The following is a 19258-nucleotide window of genomic DNA, read 5'->3' as shown; positions in this document are numbered from 1 at the left end:
GATTGTTATTTGCCAAGAACCAAACATATTGATATTAGGTATCATTTTCTCAGAGACCAAGTTAATAAGTGTAAAGTTAAATTTAATTTTTGTAAAAGTAGTGAAATGGTAGCCGATATTTTAACCAAGGGTACAACTTTAGAAAAGCTCTTGTTTTGTGTAAATGGAATGGGCTTGCGTTCAGGGGTGGATGTTAGTAATTGAACGCAACCCTTGTTTAGTTCATGTAGCTGCCACTACGTGGCGCCAACTGTCTATGGTACGATAGAAATGGTCTGCCATGTTGAATTCTCTTCCCGCGGTACTTGTAACCGAACTATAATTGTGTTTGCAATAAACTAAATATTATTTCTAATCAAAGTTGTTATTTACCGAAAAAACCTTTAGTTTTAAATAAATAATATTACAGAAAGAAAAAATTACACTAAGTTAGTATAGTACACGGCAGTGCCTTGTGGTTTCCAGCACCAATACAAAAAAGTATAGAACCACTCCATTTTTCCCATGGATATCGTAAAAGGCGACTAAAGGATAGGCTAAACTTGGGATTCTTTTCTGGGTGATGGGCTAGCAAACAGCCACTGTACGAATCTCAAGACCTCATCTCTCATAGACCCGGGCAGCCGGGCGCGGACTATCAGTCTTTTCAAAACTGCTAGCTCTGTCTTCCCCGCAGGGGATATGGACGAAACTATGCGTATGTAACTGAGTACATCTCGCTGCAAACACTAAAATTTGCACGAACAAAAGTTTAAGACCAAAAACAAAAGATAACCTACCTCCTTTTTATCCAACTCCGCGAACCAATCGTAAACGTCCCCATAGTCCGTAGCGTGAGCTATCGCGAGATCCGTCAGCGCACGGTAATCGTACGCTACGGCTTCCACACGTGACGCCCTGGCGATGTGCACTGAGCGTTGGCTGCCGTCGAAGAGAGAACTGACGAAGACGAAACAAAATTTACCTAAATACATACCTACATATTTTATTTTATTAACTGGCTTACGAAAATCGTTGAAAAACTCCCTGAGAGGGGTGGGGGGTGAAAATTTTTGCATAGTTACAAACATCTTATATATAAAATTCTCGTGTCACAATGTTTGTCTCCGTACTCCTCCGAAACGGCTTTACCGATTTTAACCAAATTTTGCATGCATATTCAGTAGGTCTGAGAATCGGCTAACATCTATTTTTCATACCCTTAAGTGTTGAGGGTTGTCCACCCTTAACATTTTTTTTAACTAGAAATTACTTATATGGCAAAACAACGTTTGCCGGGACAGCTAGTACATACATAAAATCACGCCTTTTTCCTTTTTCGGAGAGGTAGGCAGAGACTACCTCTTTCCACTTGCCACAATCTCTGCATACTTCCTTCGCTTCATCCACATTCATAACTGTCTTCATGCGAACTCAACGGTTTCGAGTGCTCTTGATCTGACACTTTGCCAGGACCTTCTTAACTAATCAACAAATAATATTGAATTTCATTTTATTCTATGGACTAGCTGTTGTTCGAGAGAGGGAGACTCCCTGAGGGGAGAAATTTTTGTGCACCTGATTATAAGTTGGCTCAAACCTAACATTAGATATTATGTTATAAATAAATAATTATCCTGGATAAATTACACAGATCGAAGTAAGTTCGAAACTTGTGTTACTAGATACTAACTCAACAATACAAATTTTATAATAAATCATCATACTTATATAGATAAATAAACATCCAAGACCCCGGCTTATCAGAGAAAGTTCATTTCTCATCCGGGATTCGAACCAGGGAGATCCGGTGTCACAGACAAGCGCACTACCGCTGCGTTACAGAGGCTGTATAAAAAACTCATTTAAGTAGGAGCAACAGTTTTCGCGTTATGCGAGGCTCCCAGGCTCTTCGCCAGATGGGTGAGGATGTAACCAGATCTATTACCAGGAAAAAACCTGACTCACCCAATTCATGGTCCATGGTCAAGACTGTACACCGGGCTCCTCTCCAGACTTATGAGGATGCCACCGCTACTATAACCAGCAGCAATAAGAAGCAAGAACTCACCCCCTGATCTTATAAGCGTGTTCGTACACCAAACGTGTTGATATGAACGCGGGGTACTCCACGGCCAGTATGTTGCGCTCACTCGCAGCCGCTGCAAGTCTCGCCCCGCCCTCCGCTGGGGTGAAACGGGAACAGTTGCTATCCATCATCTGAAAAATGTAATTAAACAACAGTTTATTGACTATAATCAGTCTTCTGGAAAAGTTCCCTTTGTGGGATAAGTCTCCTTCCTTTACGGATTAGATTAGCTTCTGTGGCAATCTAACCCAACTTATTATTGTAAATGCCAAAGTAAGTCTGTTTGTTTGTTTGCCCTTCACACATTTTCTAATAAACCAATCTTCCTGAAACTTCACATATTTATAAAATGAGAGTCTGGAGAAGGACATAGTGTATCTTTTATACTGGTAAAATCCTGTATTCTTCTGTAATTCCCTGATGTCTGAAGGCAGACCTTAATACTGATGTGTTGCCAAAAAAACATTTACAAAATTACTTTGTCAAAGCAGGCACTGAGTTAAAAGATAATTAACTTTGGCCAAAACTACTTAACGTAGCTTTAGTAAAGCTGTGAAGGCACCAGCTATGGATACAATTGGAAATACGCTACGAAAGAATTAGTGGGCGAAATAAGACGGTTTACATGAATTAAACAAGAATGATGTAGGTAATCGAAATTCCAAAACAAATATGACCTCAACTATTATTGAAGCTCGTAACTTGACTACCGATACGATGATTTCTCATTAAACATCACTTGAAGTCATTTCTCAGCATTATTACGATACATATTTCATAAAAATATAACAACAAATACCTTTCTATCGCCTTGTTTTGCAAACACGATGAAATTACACTCAACTCACATTGCCAAAAATATCATAAGAAATCGGGAGAAAAAAAGTAACGTTTTTAAAATAGAAATTCAATAAACTGATATAAAATCAATCGTACAAAATTCTGTGGAATTTGTAAAATTACAAGATGCAATCAACGCCGGGTTAACCACCTTTGATTGGTTTTGACAGATGCGTAAAAAAAGTTCACTTGACAGTTCACGATAGTGAAGAGCAAAGAACTTTTGCGAAGGGATATTCATCATTCTTTGACGCTACCTTTTCCTACTTCTACGTGGGTCGACCCATTATGTTAGTTTTTAATCTAAAATAGTAAATAAATGAAATAAATTAGATTTCAGACAGGATGTATCAATATTTACATATAATGTTATCCGGTAATAAAACCGCTTCCGAAAACCTTTTTTGTGTAAGCGGAGCACAAGGTTAATTATTTAGGCATACGATAAGCATACGATGTACTACAAAAATATATGTTTTTAAAAGATCTATAAAAAAGTGCGCGATACAAAATATCTAACTCCTATAATTACGTATGTAACTATATTGTATAAAAAAAATTATAAGGTACATTTAGAGCATTATTACTAAACAAAAAAACATATCTATATAAAACACGCCTGTAGTAATGCGACGAACGAAGACGAAACGAAAGAACTAGGCAGGGTTCAGGGCAAGTGGAAAGATATAATTTCTGCTTACCTTACTCCTCTGGGAAAGAGACGTTATTTTTTTACGTATGTACTTAAGATGAAGTAAACTCGCAGACTTACTCGCATATGTTACCCCTTATGTAAAGAAAGGAATGTCATTATTTATCAATGTCAATTATTTCAACTCACGTCAAAGTCAAATCAGTCAGAGCAAGCGAGCGAAAAAGATTGTTTGCCAAACAAACAATCAAATTTCATTTCTTTTATAAAATTTAATATTCAAATAAAGCTCATAAAAAAAAATGGATAGAATTAACCACTTAGAGTGTGAAATAGCAGAATTACGGCAAATATTATCTGCGAAAGAGGGAGAACTGTACACAGCACGAAAGGAATTGATACAGGTTATAAAAAATCCTTACTTTATTTACCTACGTTTAGCACAAATTAAACAAAGCTTAGGATTTAGCCGTGTAATTTGTTAAATTATTCGTTATTGTATCTTTGTTCCAGCAACAACAAGTTAATGTGATAAAACAGACAGACAACCAGTACCAACAGTTTGATGTGCATGTAAACAAGACTCAGTACGGAGATAAACTCCCCAAATGGGCAATTGAGAGGTAAGAAAGATATAGGTAAGGAAAAAGACTTCTATGGACAATCCTCGGCTTAACTCTTAAAACGGGCCACCGCCAGAGAGGTTGGGGAGGGGGTGGGGGAGGGTTTGTATGATATTAACTCCCCTTCACCCCTTTCATCCCTTCTTACTTTCCCCCCCCTTTGCCCATCGAGCGGTTAATGACCTTTAGCACACTTTTTATATGAAAACTTAAAAAATTCGTAAAAAAAAAACTATCTATAGTTTTTTTTAGTTAGCCTATAGGCTTCCGGCAAGGGGGGGTCACGGGAGGGGGGTTGTTACCCCCTTGTGCCGGGAATCACACGGCATTGCCGGGAACCACACGACTTTGTGGGTTACATTACCTAAATCTTTGCTTTTTATCGTAATAATTTAATGTCATCATAATCATCATCATTTCCAGATACTCCCGCCAAATACTTCTATCAGACATTGGAGTGCTGGGCCAAGAGAAGATATGTACTTCCAAAGTGCTGGTCGTAGGCGCCGGTGGCTTGGGATGTCCGGCTGCCATGTATTTAGCTGGAGCAGGAGTTGGTATGTGATCTTTCCCTTGTTTTATACTTGTTTGTTTGTTTGTAAACTCTTTATTGCACATAAAAATAAATATAGCAAATTACAAAATAGTTATTGGATTTAGAAGAATATGTACAATGGCATCTCCATCTCGTTCCCATGGATGTCGTAAAAGGCGACTAAGGGGTAGGCTTATAAACTTGGGATGCTTCTTTTAGGCGATGGGCTAGCAACCCGTCACTATTTGAATCTCAACTCTATCATTAAGCCAAACAGCTGAACGTGCCCTATCAGTCTTTCAAGACTGTTGGCTCTGTCTACCCCGTAAGGGATAAAGACGTGATCATATGTATGTATGTACAATGGCGGACTTATCCCCAATGGGATTGGACTTGTCTTCAACATTACCGTATGGTTCTTTGCAATTAAGAATAGGACCACTCAATATTTTCCACATGGATGTCGTACATATACATATAGTTACGTCTATATCCCTTGCGGGGTAGACAGAGCCAATAGTCCCGAAAAGACTGAATGGCCACGTTCAGCTGCTTAATGTTGGAATTGAGATCCAAATAGTGACAGGTTGCTAGCCAATTGCCTAAAAAAAAGGATCGCAATTTTATAAGCCTATCCCTTAGCCGCCCTTTACGACATCCATGGGAAAGAGATGGAGTGGTCCTATTTATTTTTGTATTGGTGCGGGGAACCACACGACTTTTTTTATATGTGTCTTCAGCAATACTGTTTGGTTCTTAGTACTTTAGAATAGGACCACTCAATATTTTCCACATGGATGTCGTACATACATTTAGTTACGTCTATATCCCTTGCGGGGAAGATAGTGCCAACAATCTTGCAATGAGTGAAAGTGCACATTGAGCGGTATGGCTTAATGATGGAATTGAGATTTAAATAGTGACTGGATGCTGGCCCATCGCCTTCAAAAGCAATCCCAAGTTTACCTAAGCTTGCCCCTTAGTCGTCTTCAACAACATACATAGGAACTATATAATAATCTTTTTATCAATATGAAAAAAAAAAAAAAAGAATAGGACCACTTCATCTCGTTCCCATGGATGTCGTAAAAGGCGACTAAGGGATAGGCTTACAAACTTGGGATTCTTCTTTTAGGCGATGGGCTAGCAACCTGTCACTAGTTGGATCTCAATTCTATCGTTAAGCCAAACAGCTGAATGTGGCCTATCATCAGTCTTTTCAAGACTGTTGACTCTGTCTAACCCGCAAGGGATATAGACGTGATTTTATGTATGTATGTCGAATTGAAAATGTGAAATTTCCCTTTCACAAAATGTTATATTGTAATTAAATTATTTGCAGGTGAAATCGGCATAGTGGATTACGATACGGTGGAACTGACAAACATACATCGGCAAATTTTGCATGCGGAATGTGATCAGAATGTGAGCAAGGCTGAATCGGCCGCACAGAGTCTTAGAAGGTAAAGCTTTGAATGAGTAGAGGAATTATCTTGATTTAATTACTTGCTTTTCTTCGTCGGCGTGAATTTAGCGCCATCTACGAAAAACGACGAATTTATATTTAACGACATCTAACAAGTGCCGTGCCGTGTGGTTCCCGGCACTAATAGAAAAAAGAATAGGACCACTCCATCTCTTTCCCATGAATGTCGTAAAAGGCGACTAAGGGATAGGCTTATAAACTTAGGATTCTTCTTTTAGGCGATGGGCTAGCAACCTATTACTAGCACTATTTGAGTCTCAATTCTATCTTGCATAAATATGGTCACGTCTATAACCCTTGCGGGGTAGACAGAGCCAACAGTCTGAATGTACCTGAATGTAGGTATGTATTTCACCAAAGAAGAAAAATTCACAAAGTATAAATATGTAATTGAAATAAAACTAATTTTCTTTCAGCATAAACTCCCGAATCAATGTTACTGCTTATAACGTCCAACTGAATTCAGCGAACGCTTTGGAAATTATAAACAAATATGACATTGTTTTGGATTGCACTGACAATGTGCCTACGAGATATCTGTTGAACGACGCGTGTGTTACGGCTAAGGTGAGTTTACATACATACATACATACATATGGTCACGTCTATATCCTTTGCGGCGAAGGCAGAGCCAACAGTCTTGAAAAGACTGATAGGCCACATTGAGCTATTTGGCTTAATGATAGAATGCCTTGTGGTTCCCGGCACAGTTAGTGACAGGTTGCTAGCCCTTCACCTAAAAAAAGGATCCCAAGTTTAAAAGCCTATCACATAGTCGCCTTTTACGACATCCATGGGAAAGAGTTGTTCCTATTCTTTTTTTCACATTTGTGCCGGGAACCACAAGCCATTTTGTATAAATATGTATACATACATACATATGGTCACGTCTATATCCCTTGCGGGGTAGACAGAGCCAACAGTCTTGAAAAGAATGAATGGCCACGTTCAGCTATTCGGCTTAATGATAGAATTGAGATTCAAATAGTGAAAGGTTGCTAGCCCATCGCCTAAAAAAAGAATCCCAAGTTTGTAAGCCTATCCCTTTTACGACTTCCATGGGAAAGAGATGGAGTAGTCCTATTTTATTTATTGGTGCCGGGAACCACACGGCATAAATATAATTATAATAATATTTTTTATTTTCAGAAACCATTAATATCAGGCAGCGCTCTCAAAATGGAAGGACAACTCACGATATACGGGTACCGCGCTGAAAATAATCCTAACGAAAAGGTAAATAGTATTCATACATACATACATAAAATCACGTCTGTATCCCTTGCGGGGCAGACAGAGCCGACAGTCTTGAAAATATTGATAGGCCACGTTCAGCTGTTTGAATAGGATCACTCCGTCTCTTTCCCATGGATGTCGTAAAAGGCGACAAAGGGACAAAGGGGCTTATAAACTTGGGATTCTTTTAGGCGATAGTCTAGCAACCTGTCACTTTTTGAATGTTAATTCTATTATTAAGCCTAACAGCTGAACATTGCCTATTAGTCTTTCGAGACTGCTTGCTCTGTCTGCCCCGCAAGGGATATAGAAGTGATTATATGTATAACTTACCTTTAAAAATTTTAAAAGTAAGGTATACATACGTACCTTTTAATATTTTATTTCTACATACATATTTACCAAAACTATCTTTATGTTTTCTATATTACTAACAAAGTGGATCATGATATCTGAATAAAAATAAATGAATTTAAGTTTGAATTAAATAAATATATACAGGACAAATTACACAGATTGAGTCAGCCTCGAAGTAAGTTCGAGACTTGTGTTACGAAATACTAACACAACGATACTATATTTTATAATAAATATTTATATAGATAAACATCCAAGACCCAGGCCAATAAGAAAAAGTTAATTTTTCATCATGCCCTGACCGGGATTCGAACCCCGGAATTCCGGTGTGGACATTCAGTCTTTTCAAGACTGTCGGCTCTGTCTACCCCGCAAGGGATATAGACGTGAGCATATGTATATATGTATGTATTTATCACAGGACCACACATACATCGGGCCGTGTTACCGCTGCGTGTTCCCCGCGCCGCCGCCTGCGCACGCCGTCTCCAGTTGTTCCAGTTCCGGGGTCTGCGGCGCTGTCACCGGTGTTATAGGTCACATATATACATATGGTCACGTCTATGTCCCTTGCAGGGTAGACAGAGCCAATAGTCTTGAAAATACTGATGGCCCACGTTCAATTTTCCGGTCTGATGATAGAATTGAGATTCGAATAGTGACAGGTCGCCACCACATCGCCCAAAAGAAGAAACCCAAGCCTACAAGCCCATCCCTTAGTCGCTTTTTACGACATCCAGAGAAGACAGGATACATACATATGTATATACAATCACGTCTATATTAGAAACAGAGCTAACAGTCTTGAAAAGACTGATAGGCCACGTTCAGCTGTTTGGCTCAACGATAGTATTGAGATTCAAATTGTGACAGGTTGCTGGGCTAGCAACCCCCAAAAAAAGGATCGCAATTTTATAAGCCCATCCCTTAGTCGCCTTTTACGACATCCATGGAAAAGAGATGGAGTGGTCCTATTCTTTTTTTTGTATTGGTGCCGGGAACCACACGGCATATACATTATGATTAATATTTAAATAGTTTAACATTCACAACCCAGGCTGAAAATTCAGACCAAAGAACCTTGAATCAGTTTCCTGATGTCAAAGTATTTCTTTTTATATATTTATGTAGGATCAAGGAAAAAATAAGAAAAGAACTCAAAGTATAGAAAAATTCAGTATAAGGGCACTACTTATTGCTAAAGAAATTTTTTCGAGCACTCCCGCGGCAGGAAAATGTAAAGTTTTTTTTTTTCCACACATAGGGTGTTGTATGAAATTGATATATTTTTTTCACAGGCTCCCTCCAAGCCCTCGAAGCCATTAAATGCATAGCAGGACACACGCACAAACAGTTGTTGGTGGAGAGAATGTTGTTATTCGACGGCGAAGACACCAGTTTTGGTACAGGTGAGATATATACATATATATATACAATAAAAAAAATAATACAAGCGAAGGAAGTATGCAGAGATCGTGGCAAGTGGAAAGAGGAAGTCTCTTCCTACCGCTCCGAGAAAGAGGCGTGATTTTATGTATGTATGTATGTATAAATACAATACATACATACATATATGTATATGTATGTTGCGTCTATATCCCCTGCGAGGTCAACAGTGCTGACAACATTTATATGTATATACATATAATCACGTCTATATGCTCTGCGGGGTGGACAGAGCCAACAACATTTAAATATACATATAATCACGTCTATATCCCCTGCGGGGTGGACAGAGCCACCAGTCGTCAAAAGACTGGAAAAACCACGCCCAGCTGCTTGGCTTAATGATAGAATTGAGATTCAACTAGCGACAGGTTGCTAGCCCTATCGCCTATAAGAAGAATCCCAAGTTTATTAGCCTATCCCTTGGTCGCCATTTACGACAACCACCAGTAAGAGATGGATTGGTCCTATTCTATTAAAGCGTTTGTTTGTTTGTTTGTAATATCTTTATTGCATAGAAATTTTAAATATAGTAAAAGAAGCTAAAGTATATAATAAAAGAAACAAATCACTTGATTAAATCACGTCGGTAACCACACGGCACAACACCGAAACAAACACACAAATTGTTTAAGAACTTGAATGTAGATTTTTTTTTTTTGCATCCACAGTCAGATTGAGACCGCGCTGTGAGCAATGTGCAGTTTGTTCCGACCAGCCAACTGTCACTCAATTGGTAGATTACGAGGTGTTCTGCAAAGCGCAGGCCAAGGAGAAGGTTTGTTGACTAATTCTATATTCTACATACATACATATGGTCACGTCTATATCCCTTGTGGGGTAGACAGAGCCAACAGTCTTGAAAAGACTGGAAAGGCCACGTTCAGCTATTTGGCTTAATGATAGAATTGAGAACTAAATAGTGACAGGTGGTTGCTAGCCCATCGCCTAAAAAATGAATCTCAAGTTTGTGAAAGCCTATCCCTTAGTCGCCTTTTACGACATCCATGGGAAAGAGATGGAGTGGTCCTATTCTTTTTTGTATTGGTGCCGGGAACCAGACGGCATTCTATATTCTCCTATCTTCCTTTCGTTTCGAACCTACTCCTACCTTACCTAACCTTGTCATTGTTCAGTTTTCAATGTTAACTGGCCACATAAATGACGTCATACACCATCAGCCAATCACAGTGAGAATACCAGCGTGGAAGCTTGCTTTACATGTACGAGACCCACACGGCATTTTTTCTCTATTCATTCATTAATTCATATAGTCACGTCTATATCCCTTGCGGGCTAGACAGAGCCGGCAGTGTTGAAAGACTGATATGCCGCGTTCGGCTGTTTGGCTTAATGATAGAATTGAGATTCAAATAGTGTCAGGTTGCTAGCCCCAGCGCCTATAAGATGAATCCTTAGTTTATAAGTCTATCCCTTAATCGCCTTTTACGACATCTATGCGAAATGGATGGAGTGGTCCTTTTTTTTTGTATTTGAGCCGAGAACCGTGTGGTTCCCGGCACCTCTCCTTCTTATAGAAATAGATCCCAACTCAAGTAAGCATACATGAATATGTCTCTTTTACTGAACCCCGGGCTCCCAAAAATGGAGGAGGCTAAAACTGGACACCGAATAAATAATAAGGGAGATATCATTAGTATTTCGAGGACGGGTAGGCAGAGACTACATCTTTCTTTTTGCCACGATCCCCGCATGTTTATTACGCTTTATATAAATTAAAATTAATTGGATTAATTTAAAGATATGTTTTGTCAAATAAGTACGTTAAGTCTTAACTGATCCAATCATCTCTCACACAAGTCATCCTAATCTTATATATAAAATTCTCGTGTCACAATGTTCCCGTACTCCTCCGAAACAGCTTGACCGTTTCTAATGAAATTTTGTGAGCATATTGAGTAGGTCTGAGAATCGGCTAACATCTATTTTTCATACCCACAAAATGCAAAACAACTTTGCCGGGAATAAGTAAATAAGTGCGAAAGTTGGTATATTATGTTTGATACTCCTTTAAGCAAATACAGCTAAACCGATTGCGATGAAATTTGGTATGCAGGTAGCTGTAAACCCAGAATAACACATAGGCTACTTTTTATCCCGGATTTCTTGTGGGATTCCACGCGGATGAAGTCGCGGGCGGGCTTTAGTTAGAATGAGTTATTCTGTAAAGCTCCGGCTAAGGAGAAAGTCATTATATGTTCCCTCTTTTTTTAATGAATTATAAATTACTGTTACAACTCATTGGACTTGATTATACAAACATTCATGCACACATACATACAATTAAATTTTTATCCCTTACTCATTTTTACGACATTCTATGGCACTTTTTAAATTTTTTTTCCGTGATCCTAGTGAGCGCAGAACAGGAAACGGAAGTGTCAAGTACATGTTGCCTCACCTTGTAGATGTATATAGTTCACCAAATATATATTTTATTTATTGATTAAAAGTTTTTTTTTGTTTTGTGTGACTGTGTGAGTGTGCTTTATTTCAAAACTGCGAATGTCACATAAGGTAAGTTTCAGTTTTTGATTGTACAAAATTCTTTGTATCTTTAAATTATTTAAATGACTTCAATACATTAATTGGAAACTTAATATAAATTATTGGAAACTTAAAAAAGCCCTGATTGCGCAAAGTATTGTACTTTTCAAATATTACAATTAAAACTTAACTAAGAATAAAATTTCGCCTCGTGACTGCGTCATTATTCCCGTGGTAAATACTCACTTGTATTTATGTCCAATTTCTATATTTCATCAAAATCGGTTGAGTGTTTATAAGTGTATTCTTTGTCACAATATATATTATTGTTACATTCGCGGTTTTGATATATATTATGTATATGCTAAACTGTATTCTATTGTAAAAAATATTGAATTTAGTTTTCTTTTTTGTTTTTTAGAAAAAGCAAGAGTTACGCGCCAAATCTGAGAAGAGAAGACAAGAGAAGGAGAAGCGAATGACCGGTCAGAGTTACTACGGTTTCCGCGTTACGAACGCACACGAGGGAAAGAGATGGATACAGGATGTCCCGAAATCGGAACGGAAAATAGGACCAGCCTGTACATCGGAGTTTTGCGCGAAAGGGACGGCGCGATACTGCTCGGAGTTCTCGGAGGAAAAGAGACAGCAGATATTCAGTTACTTCTGGAATAATCTAGACTGGAAAGGCAAAAAGAATTTTGTGAGATCTCTAGTTGATTCGGTGCCTCCGAAAAGACGTAGGTTGAAACATAAAGGTGATAAATCTAGGAAGGGCGATTCTAAACTTTATCACCTACATAATAAGGACCAAAGATTAGCGGTTTGTCGTACTATGTTCTTGAATACTCTAGGTATTAAAGAAGCTATGGTTAGGTGCTGGTTAGTCAAAGAAGAAAGGCCAAAAATGACTAAAAAACCAATTAAATCGTTAAACGTAGATTCGTACATAGACAATTTACCAAAGACACAGCCGAAATGTCAGTATTGTTTGACATCAGGCGTTACCGTAGAGTATATAGATATAGATTATATAAAAAATCAATATCAGTTGTATAATAAATATATAAAAGATATGAAAGCGAAAAATATGAGTCCCGCGTCGCGCAAAACGTTTTCCAAAGTAGTCGCTATGAAAAATATAAGAATTTTTAAGCCCAAAAATGATACGGACGTGTGCGATTTGGTAGCTCAGCATAATGTGTTGCCAGTGATAAATAACTACCAAAATGTAGAAAAAGAACAGGATTTGAACGCGCAGTATTATTATCAAAATCGATGGTAGCCTTTTTATCAGGCTGTACCTAGTGTGGTCATTGTCAGTTACATATAACTACTAAATATTTGAAATAGTAGAAATAAAATCTGGATTTAAAGCGCAGTCCAATTATCAAAATCGATGGTAGCCTTATATCCGTTTGTAGTGTGGTAATTATCAAAAACATATTCTAGTAAAATTAGAAAATAGTAGAAAAAGAACAGGATTTGAACTCATGGTACTATTGTCAAAATCCATGGTAGTCGTTGGATCCAACTGCATAGGTTGCCTATAATAAAAACTACCAAAATGTTAAAAATTATAGGAAAAAAATGTGTGTAAATTTATTATTATAAAAAAAACCGATTGTAATTTTTTTCTGACTGAATATGTTGCCAGTAGTAAATAAATATGAAAATATTTCAATATGTCGGAAACGTTGTACCTTATGCAAATTTGTATTAAAATAATTTTTAACAACTCACTGTGTTTTATTTATTATTAACTTTATTTTACCCGTAGCTTCGCCCGCGAATGTAGCGCCACCTTAACAAAGAATACAGGTTTTGCGCAAATTCCACGGGCACTAAAGATAGAATAGAATAGAATAGATATATTTTCCAAATTGGATACAAGGTATCACTTATTGACGTCACATCACTTAAATCTAATTATAGCTTCCAAAGCGCATGTGTAGAACAAGCGGTGGAACAAACTACACTGCAGCATTTTCATCGTACGTCAATTTACAAATATAGATCACTTAAATCTCTCCATGGTTTTGCCGTGTTAAAAATAATTTCCTTCATCAGACTCCTAATTATATATACGCAAAATGTCAGAATTGTTTCGGTAAATAATGCGTGAAGCGACACCAAACAAATAATACTTACTTACCTTCGCATTTATAATATTATTTGGGACAAGATAAAAGCTATTTTCTGTCATTTTTTTCTTGTGCTGAGTGGACAGAGCCATTGGAGAGATAAGCTTTGAATAAAGCTTTAAAAATAACTAGGAATAAAAGAAAACTATGTACCTAGCCTAGGTCTATTCTATATCTGTTCGAAATTGTATCAAATCGAATAATGATTTTGAGTGTATTAATACTTACATATAATCAAGTCTGTCTCTTAAGGGATAGCCAAAAGTCTTAGCTTGATGATGGAATTGAGATTCAAATAGTGACAGGTTGCTAGTACATCGCCTAAAAGAGGAAAAGCCTTTTTCTTGATTGTCCAAATGTTTGTACTGAATAAATGTGCTCCTATTCCCTTAATCGCCTTTTACGCAATCCATGAGTAAGCGAGTGGACCAAAAGTGCCAAACGCCATTTTGAGACGAAGCAAACATATCCATACTGGCTGACAGGATAAAAAAAAACTTTTTCTTTTTACAGGATTTAGAACTAAACATTTTACCATCACATTGCCGTATATCGCCGATACAACTGGCCGAAAAATTAAATTCTAATTCAGAACAACGCCATCTATTGGTAGACGTGCGGAACGAGGAGGAGTTCAAAATGTGTAGCATAGATGGCGCTGTGAATAAACCGATTGAAAGGCTGCAAGGGAAACGTTTTGAAGATTTAGTCAATGATATTAGGAAATGTTCACAAGGTTTGTATAAAATAAAATGTTATTTTTTTTAAATCAAAACCAGGGAATGAAGAATTATGATTCAATACGGGTTAGGTTGCGGAGATCAGAAGTTCGTTTAAAAATCTGACTTACCCAATCGTGGGTAGTTGTCATTTAAAAAGTTTCATTATTTTGAATATAATCTAATATTTTAAGTTAGGTTACCCTGAAAATGTTGCTAAGTTTATAAGGATTCCTGTAAAATACTAACTTTCCTTTCTCTTCCCAGAGCAAGTTATTTTTTATAGTGCATATCTTTATATAGATAACCGTACAAGGCGACTAAGAAATTTCCTTTAGTCGCAGTATATGATATTCGCAAAACATCATAAGAGCAAGACATTATAATCTCAAAATAGCACATTCTCAAAATATGATATTCTCAAAATATCATAATAGCTAGATATCATATTCGCGAATCATAATGTTCCCAATACATCATATTTGCAAAAAAGCTAATACTCAGGAAATCATATTCAATCAAATATCATATTCGCATTTCACGATATTTTTGATCCAAAAGTAACATCAGCTACAATAAAACCAAGACTGCGTTTAATTGATTCTTGTCCTAAAACGTGGTACTGGCTGGCCATTTATTTTCCTTTATTATTTATGACTAATAATGACAGGAAAAACGTCAACTTTGATTAAACATATTATTTATTGCCTCAGAGGGTAAAATACTTTGCTTTAATTAGTGTTTCTCTGCTTAGGCATAAATATGGAACAATTCAAATGTAATAATAATGAAATAAAGTTCATCAAAAGTCAAAAAAATAAACCGGTGTTACTCTATCAGGGATACAGGTACAATTTCTATTTAAAAAACAAATCTGGGACGACAAACTGGCGGTGTTCTAAGCAACAAGAATGCAGAACGTCAATAACTCTCAACGCCAACAATGAAATTATCAGACCCGCTAAGCATGTCTGTGATTCTCCCAATTTTACAAGCAACCTAATAGATTTGATTGTTGATGACTGTAAGAATGAGGTGTGCACCAATTTTACTTCTGCGCAAAAGATTTTTGAGAACAATATTTTAAAACACGATTTCAAGGGTCAAGAACATGAAATACCAATATTTGCGTCAAAAAAAGATACTCTGTACAGAGCTAGAAATAAATATTTAAATATGGATAACTTGAAAAAAGACTCATTTAACATAAGACTTCCAGATAACTTAGTAGGAGATTTCTATTTATACGACGTACATGAATCATTTGGCCGTATTATATTTTTTTCAATGTTGACACGTGCAGAGATACGTGAATATTTAAAAACGGTATCAAGTATTTACGGAGACGGTACGTTTAAGATTGTACCTAAGCCGTATTATCAACTATACAGCTTACATGTCGACGTGGCACGTACTGAAGAAACAATTAATTTTATTCCAATAATTTTTGCTTTACTTCCCAACAAACAGCAAAAAACGTACGAGTGCTTTTTTTCTATACTTAAACTACAATTCGGATTGAACTTAAATATGTACAAGTGCGATTACGAACTGCCTGTTGTTAAAGCTGTAAACCAGGTATTCCCAAATGCAACCGTCAAAGGCTGCTATTATCACTTTTGCAACGCTGTTTTCAAAAAAAGCAAAGAATTCGATCTCTCTGCAGAAAATCGAAAAATTGTGCAATATTGTTCATTGTTACCACTGCTACCATCAAATTTGATACCGGAGACATTCTACACGATTATGGAAATGTCATCACGAGACCGAGACATTAATAAATTTCTTGATTATTTTAATAATCAGTGGATGAAAAAGATAAGCAGTTCTATATTAAGCTGTTATGATCAAAAAAACAGAACTACAAATGGAGTCGAAGGATGGCATCGCCGAATTAATAGTAAAATTCCTAAAAAGCCAACATTGTATCAATTTATAGCATTAATGAAAAAAGAAGCAAAAATACAAAAAGTAAAACTAGAAAGAAACAATTTACATTTTGCTGACAAGAAACGAAATAAAAAAACGATAGACAAAAATAAAAAAATTAAAAGTATCGTCAATGATTGTGTACTTAAAACAATAAGTCTTCCGGTATGTCTAAAACGGTTAAGTGTTTTACAGAAATATTAGTAGTAAATATATTTTGAATATAATTAATAATAATAAGAATATTTTTTATTTTGTTTTTTGTAATAAGAATAAATAATTTGTTTTGTAATACCTAACAAATAATACTATGTTTCGAAATAATATATCTACCATTTCCAGCACTTCCAGCGGTCACCTCCTCCGCTCTTTTTTGTCTAGCTACATAAATTTTTGTCATATATCGTAATATATCAATTACATATGCCTTACTGTACTTAGAATATAATGTTTTGAGCTTATAATATATCTACCATTTCCAGCACTTCCAGCGGTCACCTCCTCCGCTCTTTTTTGTCTAGCTACATAAATTTTTGTCATATATCGTAATATATCAATTACATATGCCTTACTGTACTTAGAATATAATGTTTTGAGCTTATCATATTTTGCGAGTGTGGTATATTGCGAAAATCATATTTCGTGAATGTGTTTTTACGAGAATCTTATGTCTAGCTATTATGATATTTTGAGAATATCATATTTTGAGAATGTGCTATTTTGAGATTATAATGTCTTGCTCTTATGATGTTTTGCGAATATCATATACTGCGACTAAAGGAGAAATTTCACATCTGTTGACATAAATTTTAAATTCAAAGAACAGTAATTGAAACCGATTTTCTGAGAATATGTTTACTCTTAACTCTTTTTAATATCTACTGTTTCAAGAATGTTCGAACTTTGTGATAATTTTTTTTACGTAGTTGTTTTTTTTTTTCATGATTTCAGTAAGTTTTCTCATTTTTTGTGTCAAATAAAATCAACAAAATTTAAAGAGTTAAGTGATTAATAATTTATGTATTTGTTTTTGTAGTCACGTTTGTATGCAGACGGGGCAACGACTCCCAAATGGTCGCGAAGAAAGTTCTAGAATTAATTGAAAAAGATCATATAGACAAAATAAAAGATTTGAAAGGAGGTCTTCACGCTTGGTCCAGGGATGTAGACCACGAGTTTCCAGTCTATTGACAAGGAAATACAGGTGTTATTGGGTACCGGTACTAATTGCCTTTTGTGGTACCGGTATTATAACATAATCCTACTTTTTATATGAATAGTTCACCGTTTCAAATATATTTATTAGGGAAATTACCGGTGTCTGGGTAACGATATGCCTTTTGTGGTACCGGTATCATAATCTTCAGTTTGATATGTATAGTTCACCGACAACTTTTCACTTAATTGATAAGAGTAATACTGGTATTTTGGGTAACGGTACCGATAGCCTTGTATGATACCGGTACTAGACTAAATGCCTTAATTTTTTATATGGAAAATCACACAGATTGTACTTGCGCCAAAATAAGTTTTGTTTTGGGATAAAATATTAAATTAACGATACTATATTTATGTAAAATGTTTAAATAATCAGCAAATGCAATGTGTTATTATTTATATGATTTGTTGTTTTCAATAAGATTGTTCACGTCTTTTTACTTAAAAGGCTGACAGAGTCTTTAGATTGTAAAGAAACTATTTTTTGCCTTAAATATATACATATATATTGTTTAACATGTAAAGTAATGTTTTTAAAACTATGTTCTACACACCTTACGCTAAGGATAATATTTTTTATTCAATAAAGCTATGTAAAAATATCATAATGTTTTTAAATACTCAAACTTAAAAATCTGTTGGATTCAGGTCATGTCGAGCGTACCCTAAACTGCCGAGCTTGTGAAAAAAGGTACTCGTATGAATATCTTACGTATCTTGATCAAATTAAGGACGTCCTGGCAAAGGGTCAGGTCCAGAGTACCCGAAACCGCCGAGCTGGCGTGAAGAGAGTTATGAATATGGATGAAGCGAAAGAAGTATGCAGTGATCGTGGCAAATGGAACGATGTGGTCTCTGCCTACCCCGCCAGGAAAGTGGCGTGATAACTATCTGTATGAATTAATTTTTTACCCATGAATTTCGTTAGAAGCGATTAAGGGATATAGGCTGCCCATGCATAATGTTGTTCTTTTATTTAAATAGGTACGAAACCTTTTTCGTTCCCTTCGTTACTTTCTTTGAGCCAAAATATTTTTTTTTCAAATTGGGAATCGAACTCATTGCCCTTATTGACACTCTTGACGACTACGCCACTGCCAATAATAAAATTGTAGAAAATGATGACTAAGCAATGAAATACCTATACTAAAAATAAATGGTCCCATGTTCAAAACGGAATACACTCGATTTTGGCCTTTATTACATTTAACATAGGGATATATCCTCCTGGAACCTCGTAAAAGGCAATTTTGTAATACATTCCAAGCCCTTTTTCTCGGAAACTGCTTGTGATTGGCCATTCACTGATTTGCGCGCGCAGACTTTTGACCCCATCTCGAAATTTCCAAATAAAACTACATCCATTGCCCCTTTTCTTGTTAGAACACTCTACAACCATAAAAGGAAGCCGGTAATGGACAGTGTAGATTTTGTAGTTCAGGGAATGGTCGGGAAATGAATGCATTTGGAGAAGATAATATCTTTTTGTATCAGTGC

General features: G+C 36.3%; 2 protein-coding genes across 3 annotated transcripts in view; one reads left to right on the top strand and one right to left on the bottom strand.

Moving 5' to 3' along the window:
- LOC106133681 (endoribonuclease Dcr-1) overlaps window positions 1–3058 on the bottom strand; it is a 55649-nt gene extending 52591 nt beyond the window's left edge. Inside the window, exons 1-3 of the mRNA XM_060952116.1 lie at window positions 2868–3058; window positions 2051–2199; window positions 780–939 (exon numbers count right to left, since the gene is read on the bottom strand). Of these exons, the coding sequence (XP_060808099.1) occupies window positions 780–939; window positions 2051–2199 (309 nt within the window). The 5' untranslated portion in view covers window positions 2868–3058. The remainder of the gene's footprint in view (window positions 1–779; window positions 940–2050; window positions 2200–2867) is intronic.
- A 721-nt stretch (window positions 3059–3779) lies between these two features.
- Window positions 3780–18252, top strand: LOC106133734 (adenylyltransferase and sulfurtransferase MOCS3). Of its 2 annotated transcripts, XM_060952255.1 has the most exons (11): window positions 3780–3964; window positions 4074–4183; window positions 4607–4740; window positions 6061–6181; window positions 6621–6771; window positions 7354–7440; window positions 8219–8333; window positions 9096–9206; window positions 9915–10021; window positions 14409–14631; window positions 17580–18252. In XM_060952255.1, exons 1-11 carry the CDS (start codon window positions 3863–3865, stop codon window positions 17732–17734), a joined length of 1416 nt encoding a protein of 471 aa, XP_060808238.1. In that variant the 5' UTR covers window positions 3780–3862; the 3' UTR covers window positions 17735–18252. The 2 variants fall into 2 exon arrangements, with proteins under 2 accessions (XP_060808238.1, XP_060808237.1); XM_060952254.1 differs by lacking the exons at window positions 14409–14631; window positions 17580–18252 and adding an exon at window positions 12173–13124.
- Window positions 18253–19258: the final 1006 nt, after the last annotated feature.

The sequence above is a fragment of the Amyelois transitella genome, chromosome 28 (genome assembly GCF_032362555.1).
Source record: "Amyelois transitella isolate CPQ chromosome 28, ilAmyTran1.1, whole genome shotgun sequence".
In the NCBI taxonomy this organism is placed as follows: Eukaryota; Metazoa; Arthropoda; class Insecta; order Lepidoptera; family Pyralidae; genus Amyelois; species Amyelois transitella.
The sequence above is the reverse complement of the archived record's forward strand: the minus strand, read 5'-3'. Positions and strand labels throughout refer to the sequence as shown.